Source organism: Paroedura picta, chromosome 2, assembly GCF_049243985.1.
Source record: "Paroedura picta isolate Pp20150507F chromosome 2, Ppicta_v3.0, whole genome shotgun sequence".
Taxonomy (NCBI): domain Eukaryota; kingdom Metazoa; phylum Chordata; class Lepidosauria; order Squamata; family Gekkonidae; genus Paroedura; species Paroedura picta.
Genome location: NC_135370.1, coordinates 153408350 through 153421969, shown reverse-complemented (window position 1 = coordinate 153421969; position 13620 = coordinate 153408350). Strand labels below are relative to the sequence as shown.

The following is a 13620-nucleotide window of genomic DNA, read 5'->3' as shown; positions in this document are numbered from 1 at the left end:
TGGACGGTTACGTAGGTATTGCCTAACAGCCTCCATGTGAATACTTCTGCATCTTTAAAGAGTAATAATTCACTATTGTCTTTTTATTGACTCAGTTCATTACAAATGTTTCATAATTACACTTTCTTAATGTGGCACTGCCTCTAATATTGCCTGCACTAGAATTTTTTTCCTTGTCAAAACTTTTGAATCAGCTAGATCAGGGGGGAAAGCTCTCTCTCCTCCTCCCCCTCCCTCCATGGATTCATGATGCACCATGTGTTGCCCCAGAACAAAAATATCCATTGGTGAAATATCTTTCCCACTGCAGTATCTGGGCAAATCTGCCTGTGAGTTGAATCCTACTTCCCTTCCCTCTGGAGAATTTTGGTGTTGTTGGGGGAATCATTTTGGCATGAAATGGGATCATTGTGGGTAGGCAGGTAGTTGTGAGTTCCTGAATTGTGTGGGGGCTTGGACTAGATGACCCTGGAGGTCCCTTCTACCTCTATGATTCTATGATTCATGGAATTCATGGAACAAAAGATATTTGACAGGTTACTTTTGTAGTAAAGATGCTATTGTGTAATCTGGGTTCACAGGACATTTTGATAAAGTGTTCATTTACTTCCATATGAATTAAATGATGCCAGATTAAAAAAAAATTTCCAGTTCATCTTAAATATTTGACATTGGTATATTTTAAGGAGGATGCATGTCTTCATATGGCCACTAGGTGTCAGTATTTTGCCATTCTTGGACTTCAGTATGGCTGAGCAAATTCATTTGCCCACATTTCCAAGTCTTAAGGAAACCTGCAATTTCCCCCCTCTTTAGTGACACTTGTTATGGATTTTATATAGTTTTATTTATGCCATTTTAGGAATACTTATAGTTAAGTGTATGGATTTTTTTTGGCATACGTTTTATTTTGGAATGTTGGTATTGTTCAGATCCTTACGATATTTTCTGGGTTTGCGATTTGGACTGTTTATGTTCTGGTGCCATTTTTGTAAACCTTGGCAAAAAGGAGAGAAACAGTACATCTAACTCTTCCAGAATGGGAGTATCCACTGAGGATATGAACTTGTCAGTGTTTGATCTGCCCTAGCTAAACTCTGACTCAGGAGTAGAACATCTACTTTGCATGCAGAAGGAGCCAAGCTCGATCCCTGGCACCTCTAGCTAAAAGGATCAGGTAATGAGAAAGACTTTAACCTGAGAGGGACCTTGGAGAGCTGCCGAGAGTCTGAGCGGACAATACACTGAGAGTTCGGCTCAGTATAAGACCTCTTCATTTGTATGTGTACAAAGTACCCTTCCTGGAGCCTTGGTAAGTTTATCTACTACAGTGCTGACGGCTCCAGTGGCACGAGAAAATAGTGAGCCTTCTCACAGTTTCCAGTTGTCCCTGAATCTCAGAATGGCACAGATCTTTGCCACAAATTCAATGTTGCTGAGAGGCAGCTGAATCCCCCGCCCCCTGTCATCATGGTACCTTTGTGCATCTCCTGGTGTTTCTCTGACACCCCCCTCCCATGAAGGTATTCCCATCAGTGAAAGAGAAATTTCCTGCTTCTCACTCTTCACTGCAGCCCACTGAACTTCCTGAAATGCTGGTTCTGGGGGACAGGAGACCCTTAGGACTGGTCTGGAGAGCAAATCAGTGGTCTGCAGCAGGAAGAGAGAATGGAGGGAATTACACCTTCCCTTCTGTTAGTGGAGAATTTGGTTTGGAATCCAGCCCTGTATACTTTTCTGCTTAAAGTGGCATTTTTTTAGCAAGTTACATGTCAGCCTGAAGGTCTGTACCAAGGTTCTCTGTCCAGTTGAGACCATATTTACAGCTGTGGGATTAGGATTTTTGGTCCCTATGTGTTCCACTTTGTACATTTTAAAAGTCTCACCTGATATTTGCAGCCCTTCTGTCCTCTTGAAAGTCTTCACAGTGTGTCTGTGTTGACTCAGTTTGGAGTCTTCAGCGCCCACTCCAGTAACCATAGTTCCAGTGTGGGCTCCATGGATCTTCAGTGTTTACTGCCTTTCATTTCTCCCTCCCTCATTTCTCCTCTCCTGTTCTTAGTCAGTTGCTGATTCACAAGAGAATCTGCTCACTTAATTTGTTAAGAATGAGCTTTTGGGGAGTTTTAAAACTATGCTATTGGTCTACACGAAGGTTGGCAAAATGAGGTTTTCTTGTGAAACCATGCTGCTACTTTCTGAGAAAGGCTTGTTCTTCTGTGACTTTAACGATCTTCTGCTTTCCATCAGGTCGCCTGGGATAAAATAGGCCTTTGATTTCCTGGATTGACAGTTGACAGTTAAACAAAATCATAAATATATGCATGTGTCAAGGAGAAAGCACTTTAAGAATGCCTATAGATCTGCCATAGACCTTCATATTTGTTTTTCCATGTCCCTGTTCTTTTAATTAGAACTATACCAATGAATATAGTTGTTCTTGATGCTCTGCAATGACATTGTAATTACCGTGACTCTTATCTAAACTTAATTCAACCCTCCACATCATTATCACTTTCTCTTATAATAGCAGAGTTTATTTAGATCGCAGAGCTGACTCTTTGGGGAGAAAGCCTCAGTCATTAACATTTGATTAAAAAAAACCTTCAGTGGCTATACCCTTTATGACACTTCAATAATAAAGGGCTGCTTTCTTTTCTGTAGACAAAATTATTACATACAACAAACTAGTTCAAATTTTGAACACTGGACAGGATGGATCCTGCTTTCCTTGTAAACCTGAAGCAGAACCAGAACACCCGTCAGCCGCAGGCAGCACTGAAGACAGAGGGAAGCTGATGGGGCGGCAACAACTTCAACCAATCTTTTATCACATCACAATGAGCGGCACAGCAAGGTCCAGATTGTCACTCGTTTTCAAGGTGGCCACTTTCCCCAGTGGCTCCCAACACTTGTTTACAATCACAGAGGAATTATTTCATAACTAGTAATCAAGCCTGCTGTAATAAAAATACAGTGGGCGCTAGGTAAGGGAGCCCCCGGCAGTCGCGCGCAGTGTGGCTGGCGGGGCTCCCTTGCCGGCGGCCTGACGCGTCGGAGGCGCTTTGCGCCTCCTGACGCGTCAGGCCACCGGCAAGGGAGCAACTGCGCTCCGCGCGGCTCGAAGTTGCTCCCTTGTCGGCAGGGTGGGAATCGGCCGGGCCAATCGGCAGGCGCTTTGCGCCTGCCGATTGGCCCAGCCAATGGTCTGTCCAGAGAAAGGGGCCAATCGGTACCCTTCCTCATCCCAGACAGAGCCCACCCTAACTCCTCCCACTAAGCCCTTATGGCTTTATTTAGTCCGCGGCGCTGCGGGCTGTGTTAAGATGTGTCTTTTCATGACATTTTATGTGTCAATCTGACCATTTCATGGGACCCATAAAACACATAGAGAGCTGCTACATGGGATCCTCCATTTACTGCTAGAACCAACAGTCTGATTGATAGTTAAAAGTTATAAAACACCATGTAAGGACACATCATGAAGTAATTGCTCCATGATTGTAAATAAGTGGTGGAAGCTGCTGAGGAAAGTGGTCGCCCTGAAAACGAGCCACAATCCAGGTGTCATTCTGGCTCCCACTGAGACATAATTAATTTTTTTGGGGGGGGGGGGGACTTGTAGTTGTCCACATCAGCTTCCTTCTTTCTTCAGCGCTTCCTCATAAACCTGGGCTGGGATCCCAAAAGCTTCTTTGGGCATAGCTGAGGGCTTGGATATGGCCTGTGGCATTTCCCTCTGTGTTTTCTTCTTCTTTGAAGTGTAGCACTCCATGCTCATATGACAAGCTGTTTTTGAAAGAGCCTTTGGTCTCTAAAGTGGTGTGGGGGCTCGTGTTTGAAGAAAAAAGCACAAGCTGTGTGTGTGTGTGGGGGGGTGTGTGTGTGGATCCCAGCCATTGTTCATTAGGAGGCTGCCAGCATGAGTCCTCCTTTTTTCAACACGGGATGGATGGAAGGAGAGGTCTGTTTTTACTGTGTCATTCGGAAAGTGCAGTTTCCCTAACATTGTTGAGCCAGGTTCTGCAGTCCAGGTGGGAGACGGTCAAGAGCGAGACACACTTTTGGTAGCTGCCATTGTTTGGCTGATTTTGTCAGTGGCCAGCTCCTCGTTATCTTTTCATCATTGATGTTTCACATGAAACATAACCATTCCCCCCTCCTCCCCCTTTCTCCAAAGCGTCCTCTTAAAAGCAGAAACTGTATTCTGGGTGGAAATGAACAGCAGCTTACAGTGAGGTCAGCACTTCCAAAACTTCCTCTACGACATGGAGAAATTGGTATTGGAGCGTGTTGCTTCCTGTATTTAGCCAAATTGCTTTCGCGGCTATCTAGGCATCTTTGAGGTCAAAGGAGACCTACCTGCCCACTGTGAACTGGGCTGGCCTGCTAGCCTGCAAAATCATCCCTTTGCCCGGCTCCCTTGGCTGACTCCAGCACAGTGCCTCCTGTGGTCAGGCCAGGAAATATCACACATTTGTTTTTTTTAAGGCCATAGAGCTCCGACATAGGTTTATGGATCAACAACGTTTTTCTGGGCTTATTTGCAAAGCTGATGTATGGGAGAGTCAGTTTTACCCTGGTCTTGAATTTCTCGTTGTTTGCTCTGTCGCGTACTTGCTTTTATTAAAACCAATACAGTTACGGACTATTTATTTTTACTGTAGCTGAAAAATAAAATGGCATGGCATATTTGAAATACCAGTGAGGTGAGAGATTGCTTTTTTTATTTCATGTTATTGCTGCTTAATGGCCTAAATACCCCTTTGTGCTTCTTTGATCAGCTGAGGTGGCATATTGATTACCAAGCCTGTGGGTTAACAATGTCTTAATAACAAGACGCCCGTTTCCTATTCTTCCACCTTTCCTGGGTCTAGCTTTTCTGCACTAGCAAAGGGACATAGAGCCAGTTCTTAAAGAGGATGCTGACATGTCAATCTGAGGCTAATAACAGATAGATCTACTAATGCTAACCGTATTTATTGCACTTTGGATCAGCCCTCTCTCCAAGGAGCTTGTACATGGCTCCCTCCCCAGCCGAAAGATCTTGTCAGAAAAAGAAGTGTTGGTTCTTACATGCCACTTTCCTCTACCCAAAGGAGTCTCAAAGCGGCTTATATTTGCCTTCCCTTTCCTCTCCCCACAACAGACACCCTGTGAGGTAGGTGAGGCTGAGAGAGCCCTGATATTACTGCTCGGTCAGAACAGCTTTATCAATGCTGTGGGGAGCCCAAGGTCACCCAGCTGGTTGCAGGTGGGGTAGCGCAGAATCAAGCCCGGCATGCCAGATTAGAAGCTGCCACTGTGAACCGCTACACTAAGCTGCTGATAGTAGGTGATGTCATATCTGAGGGGATGAGGTGTTCCTGGTGGTAGTTTGAACTGCAAAGAAAATACGGGGGGGGGGGGAGGGAATAAAGGATGCTAGTATGGAAAGACACTTTAAGATTTGTGAAATTCCCAATGTGTTCTGCATCAATCTTTGGGTTTCACAAATATTAAAGATTCTTTCCCTACAAGCACCGTCTCCCCCTCGCCCTGGTTTTCTTTGTTGGACTGGGTGTGGCCCTAACTACTACACCATACTGGTAACTGCAGAATCTTGGCTGGATATACTAATGTGGTAGCCATTTCATGCTCATCCTGAGTCAGCAAGCATGTTGGTATTGAAACCTGTTTTAAAATAGCTCCCCTCCCCTGACCCGCAGATTTGTTGTCTGATCAGTCCTTTGTTGATGACCTATAGTAGCGATCCCCAACCTGTGGGTCGTGGACCACATGTGGTCCTTCGACTAATTGGAGGTGGGCCCCAAGGGACGCCTTCTCCCCCCCCCCAGCCCTTTACTTCATCCCCCCCAGCCCTTTACAACACACTTCATTGTTGTGGCGTGTCTGTATCTTATTTTGAAGGGATGTTTAAACATTACCATAGCGATCAGAGAGCGCTAGGGCAGTGGTTGAGAGTAGAGGAGTAAACTACTCCCCCCACCAGGCCTCAGTAAAAGGCGTTGAGTGGTCCCCGGTGATAAAAAGGTTGGGGACCACTGACCTATAGTATAAGTTGAACTTTCCGCAGTGGGTGTTAATTGTAAGGAGACAATACCCTATTAACATACCCTCCTACACCTCCAAAAAACCAGAGCAGTGAGCATATGTACTGTGCATTGTAGACCCAAGGACTGCATTCTGATGTTTTGTTGTTGTTGTTATGTGCGAAGTCGTGTCCGACCCATCGCGACCCCATGGACAATGATCCTCCAGGCCTTCCTGTCCTCTACCATTCCCCGGAGTCCATTTAAGTTTGCACCTACTGCTTCAGTGACTCCATCCATCCACCTCATTCTCTGTCGTCCCCTTCTTCTTTTGCCCTCGATCTCTCCCAGCATTAGGCTCTTCTCCAGGGAGTCCTTCCTTCTCATGAGGTGGCCAAAATATTTGAGTTTCATCTTCAGGATCTGGCCTTCTAAAGAGCAGTCAGGGCTGATCTCCTCTAGGACTGACTGGTTTGTTCGCCTTGCAGTCCAAGGGACTCGCAAGAGTCTTCTCCAGCACCAGAGTTCAAAAGCCTCAATTCTTTGACGCTCGGCCTTCCTTATGGTCCAACTTTCGCAGCCATACATTGCAACTGGGAAGACCATAGCCTTGACTAAGCGCACTTTTGTTGGCAGGGTGATGTCTCTGCTTTTTAGGATGCTGTCTAGATTTGCCATAGCTTTCCTCCCCAGGAGCAAGCGTCTTTTAATTTCTTTGCTGCAGTCCCCATCTGCAGTGATCTTGGAGCCCAGGAAAATAAAATCTGTCACTATCTCCATTTCTTCCCCTTCTATTTGCCAGGAATTGAGAGGGCCGGATGCCATGATCTTTGTTTTCTTGATGTTGAGTTTCAAGCCAACTTTGGCACTCTCCTCCTTCACCCGCATCAACAGGCTCTTTAGTTCCTCTTCACTTTCTGCCATTAGAGTGGTATCATCTGCATATCTGAGGTTGTTGATATTTCTCCCTGCAATCTTGATCCCAATTTGTGACTCCTCTAATCCCGCATTTCTCATGATGTGCTCTGCATACAAGTTAAATAGGCAAGGCGACAGTATACAGCCTTGCCGAACTCCTTTCTCAATTTTGAACCAGTCAGTGATTCCATGTTCAGTTCTCACTGTTGCTTCTTGACCTGCATATAAATTTCTCAAGAGACAAATAAGATGCTCTGGTATTCCCATCTCTTTAAGAACTTGCCACAATTTGTTGTGCTCCACACAATCAAAGGCTTTAGCATAGTCAATGAAGCAGAAGTAGACGTTCTTCTGGTACTCCCTAGCTTTCTCCATGATCCAGCGTATGTTGGCAATTTGATCTCTAGTTCCTCTGCCTCTTCGAAATCCTGCCTGTACTTCTGGAAGTTCTCGGTCCACATATTGCTGGAGCCTAGCTTGTAGGATTTTGAGCATAACTTTGCTAGCATGAGAAATTAGTGCGATGGTGCGGTAGTTTGAACATTCTTTGGCATTGCCCTTCTTTGGGATTGGAATGTAAACTGACCTTTTCCAATCCTGTGGCCATTGTTGAGTTTTCCAAATTTGCTGGCATATTGAGTGTAGCACTTTTACTGCATCGTCCTTTAAGATTTTGAATAGTTCAACTGGAATGCTGTCACTACCACTAGCTTTATTGTTGCTCAGACTTCCTAAGGCCCATTTGACTTCACATTCCAGGATGTCTGGCTCCAGGTCAGTAACTACCCCATTGTGGTCATCAGGGATGTTAAGCTCGCTCTTGTATAGTTCTTCTGTATAATTTTGCCACCTTTGCTTAATCTCTTCTGCTTCTGTGAGGTCCCTACCATTTTGGTCCCTTATCATACCCATCTTTGCATGAAACGTTCTCTTCATATCTCCAATTTTCTTGAAAAGATCTCTGGTCCTCCCCATTCTATTGTTTTCTTCTATTTGTTTGCACTGTTCATTTAAGAAGGCATTCTTATCTCTTCTAGCTTTTCTCTGGAATTCTGCATTCAATTGGGTGTATCTTTCTCTTTCTCCCTTGCCTTTCACTTCCCTTCTCTCCTTAGCTATTTGTAAAGCTTCCTCAGACAGCCATTTTGATTTCTTGCATTTCTTTTTCTTTGGGATGGTTTTAGTTGCTACCTCTTGTACAATGTTGCGAACCTCCGTCCATAGTTCTTCAGGCACTCTGTCTATCAGATCTAATTCCTTAAATCTATTTGTCACCTCCACTGTGTATTCGTCAGGGATATGATTTAGTTCATACCTGAGTGGCCTAGTGCTTTTCCCTACTTTCTTCAATTTAAGCCTAAATTTTGCAACAAGAAGCTCATGATCTGAACCACAATCAGCTCCTGGTCTTGTTTTTATTGACTGGATAGAACTTTTCCATCTTTGGCTGCAGAGCACATAGTCAATCTGATTTCTGTGTTGACCGTCTGGTGATGTCCATGTGTAGAGTCGTCTCTTGGGTTGCTGGAAAAGAGTGTTTGCTATGACCATTGTATTCTCTTGACAAAATTCTACCAGCCTGTGCCCTGCTTCATTTTGTACTCCAAGGCCAAACTTGCCTGTTATCCCGGTTATCTTTTGGCTTCCTACTTTAGCATTCCAATCCCCCATGATGATAAGCACATCATTTTTGGGCGTTGCTTCTAGAAGGTGTTGTAGGGCTTCATAGAACTGATCAACTTCATCCTCTTCAGCAGCAGTGGTTGGGGCGTAGACCTGGATCACTGTGATGTTGAATGGTTTGCCTTGGATTCGAACTGAGATCATTCTGTCATTTTGGGGATTGTATCCCAAGACTGCTTTTCCTACTCTCTTATTGATTATGAATGCTACTCCATTTCTTCTGTGAGATTCTTGTCCACAGTAGTATACCTGATGGTCATCTGAATTAAATTCACCCATTCCTGTCCATTTTAGTTCACTGATTCCTAAAATGTCGATGTTCAGTCTTCTCATTTCTTGTTTAACCACGTCCAGCTTGCCTTGATTCATGGATCTGACGTTCCAGGTTCCTATGGAATAAAAATCTTTACAGCATCGGACTGTCTTTTCGCCACCAGTTACTTCCACAACTGAGCGTCCTTTCTGCTTTGGCCCAGCCGCTTCATTCATTCTGGCGCTACTCGTACTAGCCGTCTGCTCATCCCCAGTAGCATATTGGACACCTTCCGACCTGAGGGGCTCATCTTCCAGCGTCATATCGTTATGCCTATTGGAACTGTCCATAGAGTTTTCATGGCAAAGATACTGGAGTGGTTTGCCATTGCCTTCTCCAGTGGATCACCTTTTGTCAGAGCTCTCAGCTATGACCTGTCCGTCTTGGGTGGCCCTGCACGGCATAGCTCATAGCTTCACTGAACTACGCAAGCCCCCTTGCCACAACAAGGCAGCGATCCTTGAAGGGGGATTCTGATGTTTAATCATAGTTAAATAGAAGTGTATACATATTGAATCTGGACTGGGCTGGTGTGTACATTTGGCTCTTTCCTCTCTTCCTTAGGAGCACAAGGGAAGTTTAATCATTTAAAATGAACTCAATGACATTAAAACAGAGTTATGTGTCTTAACCGTAGCTAGTTTTCCTTCTGCCAACAGATTTTAAGCCAGGTGTTGAAAAATTCTGGCTTGCGGCTGAAAATTATCTCTGCTTACCCTGAGTGTCTGTAGTTATACGTCACTGGTAACCAGAGCTAGGCCTAAACCCCTGGGAATGAAGAGTAATAAGTGCGGCATGCCTGTGAACTTGGCACAAGCAGGGTCTTTGCATGTATTTTTATTGAACTGAGATTAAATTGGCAGTCTGAATGTATCCAGGGTTTTCCTAGGAATATATGCAGAGATACCACCAACTTCCTGCACATTTTGGGGTAGAGTTATTGTGGGCGTTAGATGGCACACTGCCACAGTATCATCCATGAGGTCCAGTAGGTGTCCTCAGGAGTGCCGTGCTTCTCTTTTGTTTCTAACAGGACAATCAGCAATCTGTGGAGATTCCTGTTCACATGTGAGGATGTCATGCTGGTTGCCCACACTGTGCATGTCTAAGGGGTTCCAGAAAGGATACGAAAAGGAATGGCTTGCCCTTACATACAAAATATTACTTGTTGCATACCCTTTCTCAAAGTAAATGTTAATGTTGGAGTGTGATATGGCTTATTGTATTTTGATTCAGCGGGTGTTTAGAGATTATGATGCATACCTCCCGAGATGACTGGGCCGTGAGTGTGGTCCTACCACCTGAATTATAATAAATACATAAATACAATAAAATAAAAAACTTCACGTTTGACCTTTCCTGTCAGTAGGATGTGCTTCATTTTGTCAATATATGATAATCTGACACAATGGTAACTTTTGTATGCTTCATAAAGTGATGGTCTGTCTCCTCCAGGAGAAATATGACTGTCCTGAGTGGTTCTCTCAGGAAAGCCCGTCTCGAGATGTCTCCACCTTCTTGATGAAGCAGATGGCAGCTAATACCTAGCATCTTCAGAGCAGTGGCACAGCTATGAAACTTTCCGTTTTGATGTTTTCCTGACACATTCTCTGTCTTTTCATGTTGTCCGATTCTATTTTTGATTATCATTTCCCACATGATGGTGTCATGCGATCCATTATTTCTGTTCCTTAATGCTACTTTTTCTATTTATCTTAGCATTTGCTTTTACAGTTATTGTGGTTATTCTAATGTACTTTGTGATAGCATTTTTAATATAGGCTGCTGGCTTCGAATACTAGGAAAAGAGTATAATGATTTTAAACATATGTATATTCTTATTAAAGGCTTGTCAGATTTCAGTAAAGGCTTCAGATCCTTTTTTAAAAATCTGATCTATCCTTCCAGGCTTTAAAACAACAAGATACCAAAGCTAATGAAGTGGAAATCGTCTTGAAAAATAAACTACTAAAAACAGAAGATGCAAAAAGTAAAGTAAGAAAATTCATAATGTCGCTTATATTCATAGCAAAGTCAGGGTATCTTGGATACTTACCTGAAAAAAAACCCCAAACATTTGGCAACTTAAAAATCTGAAAAGGATAAAAGGAACCCCTATAACTTTAAGCAAGGGAGTCCCTCAGTGGGTGTTGCTAGGCAACCACAGTATTCCAGGTTTCCATTTCTGTGAGTGAAAAGGAAGGGGGAGGGGGGCGCTTCAGCCGAATTTTGGCCTTTGAGGGAAAAGTCATTGAAATCAGGTCTGGCTATGGCTTCTAGCTTCAGGCTGGAAAATTCCTGAAAATTTTGGGCTGGATCCGGAGAAGGATAGAGTTTGGGGATTAGAGAGGCCTCGGCCAAACATAATGCCATAGACTTCACCCTCTAGAGTAGTGGTCCCCAACCTTTTTGAGGCTGGGGACCGGCGGCAGAAAGCAGGGCAATTGCTCGGCCGCGCACAGCGCCATGTGCGCCCAAAAATGCGCATGCATGTTTTCGGCTGCGCATGGCGCATGCATGGCCCAGCTGCGGCCCTGCTTCCCTCTCCCCTCCCTCCCACAGTAAGAAGCTTGCCAGGCCGCAAGCTTGCGGCCTGGTAAGTTTCTTACTGCGGGGGGGGGGGGGGCGGAGAGAGGGAGCCACAGCCCAGTGCCAGGGCCTTCGCGGCCCGGTGGTTGGGGACCACCGCTCTAGAGGAATCTGTTGCCTGGAATTTCGTTGTAATTATGGGGGATTTTCTGATCTCACCCTAGAGGGTGGCAATCCTAGGACTGGAAACAAGCTCTTGGTGACTTGATGCCACCCAACTTGCATTATTCAACTAGGCCTGGCTGCGTGCAACAGTTCAACAGTGGCCACCTTATGAAAGCCAGTGTGGTGTAGTGGTAAGAGATTCAGAGTAAGATCTGTGAGACCCACGTCTGAAACCTCATCTTCCTGTGGAAGAGGCTGTGGGTAGTTTTGGACCAGTCACATACTTTCAGGCTAACCTACCTCACAGGGTTGCTCTATGGATAAAAAGGAAGAGAGGAGAACAATGGAAGCTGCCTTGGTCCCCACTGTGAAGAAAAGTGGGTATAAATGAAGTAGATAAATAACGAATATAGCTGAAAATGGGAGGCAGATAAAAGGTAGGTTGGTGAATGGCTGAGGAAGAGAAAATGAGGATAGGAGCGGGTTCCAAAGGGGAGGGAAAAGTCTGAAAATTCTTAGGAATTTGGGGGAGGTGTGCATTGGGAGGCTGGGGGTTGAGGAGGAGAGGGATCTCAAAGGGGTATCATGCCATAGACTCCATCCTCCAGAGCAGCTATTTTCTTCCAATGAACTGGGGTTGCCAACCACCAGGTGGGGGGCTGGAGATCACCTGGAATTACAACTGCTCTTCAGATGGTAGCGATCTAGTGGAGAAAATGGCTGCTTTGGAGGGTGGACTTTATGGTATTATACACTGTTGAGGTTGCTTTCTTCCACAAATCTCACCATCCCAAGGCCCCACCTCCAAATATCCAGGGATTTCCCGGACCCAGTCTGGTGACGCAGTGGGATCCAGTCTCTGTAGCTGGGAGATCTGTGGTAATTCCCAGATACCTCCAGTCCCCACCCAGAGGGTGACATCCCTAGAAGGAGGGAAGGAAGGAGGACAGGAGGAGAGACTATGAGGACTTCCAGGACAGAGAAAATTGAAATAGTGGGAGAGGGGGAAGTGAGATGCCTCTCACAAGTCCTTGCAGGCTCCCACGTGTGTGTGTGTGTATGAATGTTGTGGCATCTTTACGTTGGAACTGATATGTCGGGATTCGGGTTTACACACTGGAGTATTCCTGTGTGCCAGAGATTCCCTGCAAATCGAAAGTTAAATATCAGGGAGAAGAGTAGGATAAAACCCTTCTCTTTACATGCTGGACTTTTGTATGGAGAGTTTAAGAAAAGAATCTCCCTCCACTTGAGCCTTTGATGCAACCTGAAGTGATAAAACCCAGCCACTGGAGAAACAAGAGAATATCCATTACATTTTCTGGGAGGTGGGGGGAAGAATCTGTAAATGGATCATTTGATCAAAGGTACCACTGGGATAATAGGCATTTGGTTAGCTTAACATAGCAGTGAATAAGAAATGAGCTTTCAGAGTACTTCTGGGGTGTATTAAATATTGGTATCTTCTAAATAATTCATAAAATTACCAGCAACGGAATGAGTTTCTATTTCTGTTTCTAATCCAAATCAGCTTGAGCAGGAATTGGAGCACTCCCGGAGGAAACTGGAGCAGTCAGAATACAGCCGGGAAGCCCTTCTCCACCAGGTAACTGCTCTCCCAAGTGAAAATCTATCTCCTTTCACAGTAGGGCCTCTTAAAGCCCACTATCAAATATACTTCAGTGATGTTAGGAAGAAACTGGAGGTGCGATAAGGAAGGCACACAGAATCATTCCTGGGAAGTTTGATTACAGAATGACATTTGATACGGCACAGCGGTGCCAAGGCAGAGCTGAGAAACGTAACAAACACGAGTTGTCTTAATGATTTCGATACAGTACCCATCTATCAAAGATTTCGCTGGCGAGTTTTTCAAATTTGTTTTTATCGTGTTACATTTTACATCATGCCCTTCCTAGGATAAGGAAGGTGGTGTTGAGAAATTGTGATGCGCTTGGAGGGGTCTCCCTTCAGTGCGGA

The 13620-nt window shown here is 44.8% G+C and overlaps 1 protein-coding gene across 6 annotated transcripts in view; it reads left to right on the top strand.

Annotated features, from left to right (window-relative positions):
• Window positions 1-13620, top strand: part of CEP128 (centrosomal protein 128) — a 237187-nt gene that overhangs the window by 29986 nt on the left and 193581 nt on the right. For all 6 annotated transcript variants that reach the window (XM_077323396.1, XM_077323398.1, XM_077323395.1 and 3 more), the window contains exons 9-10: window positions 10855-10941; window positions 13172-13246. In XM_077323396.1, coding sequence (XP_077179511.1) covers window positions 10855-10941; window positions 13172-13246 — 162 coding nt within the window. The remainder of the gene's footprint in view (window positions 1-10854; window positions 10942-13171; window positions 13247-13620) is intronic.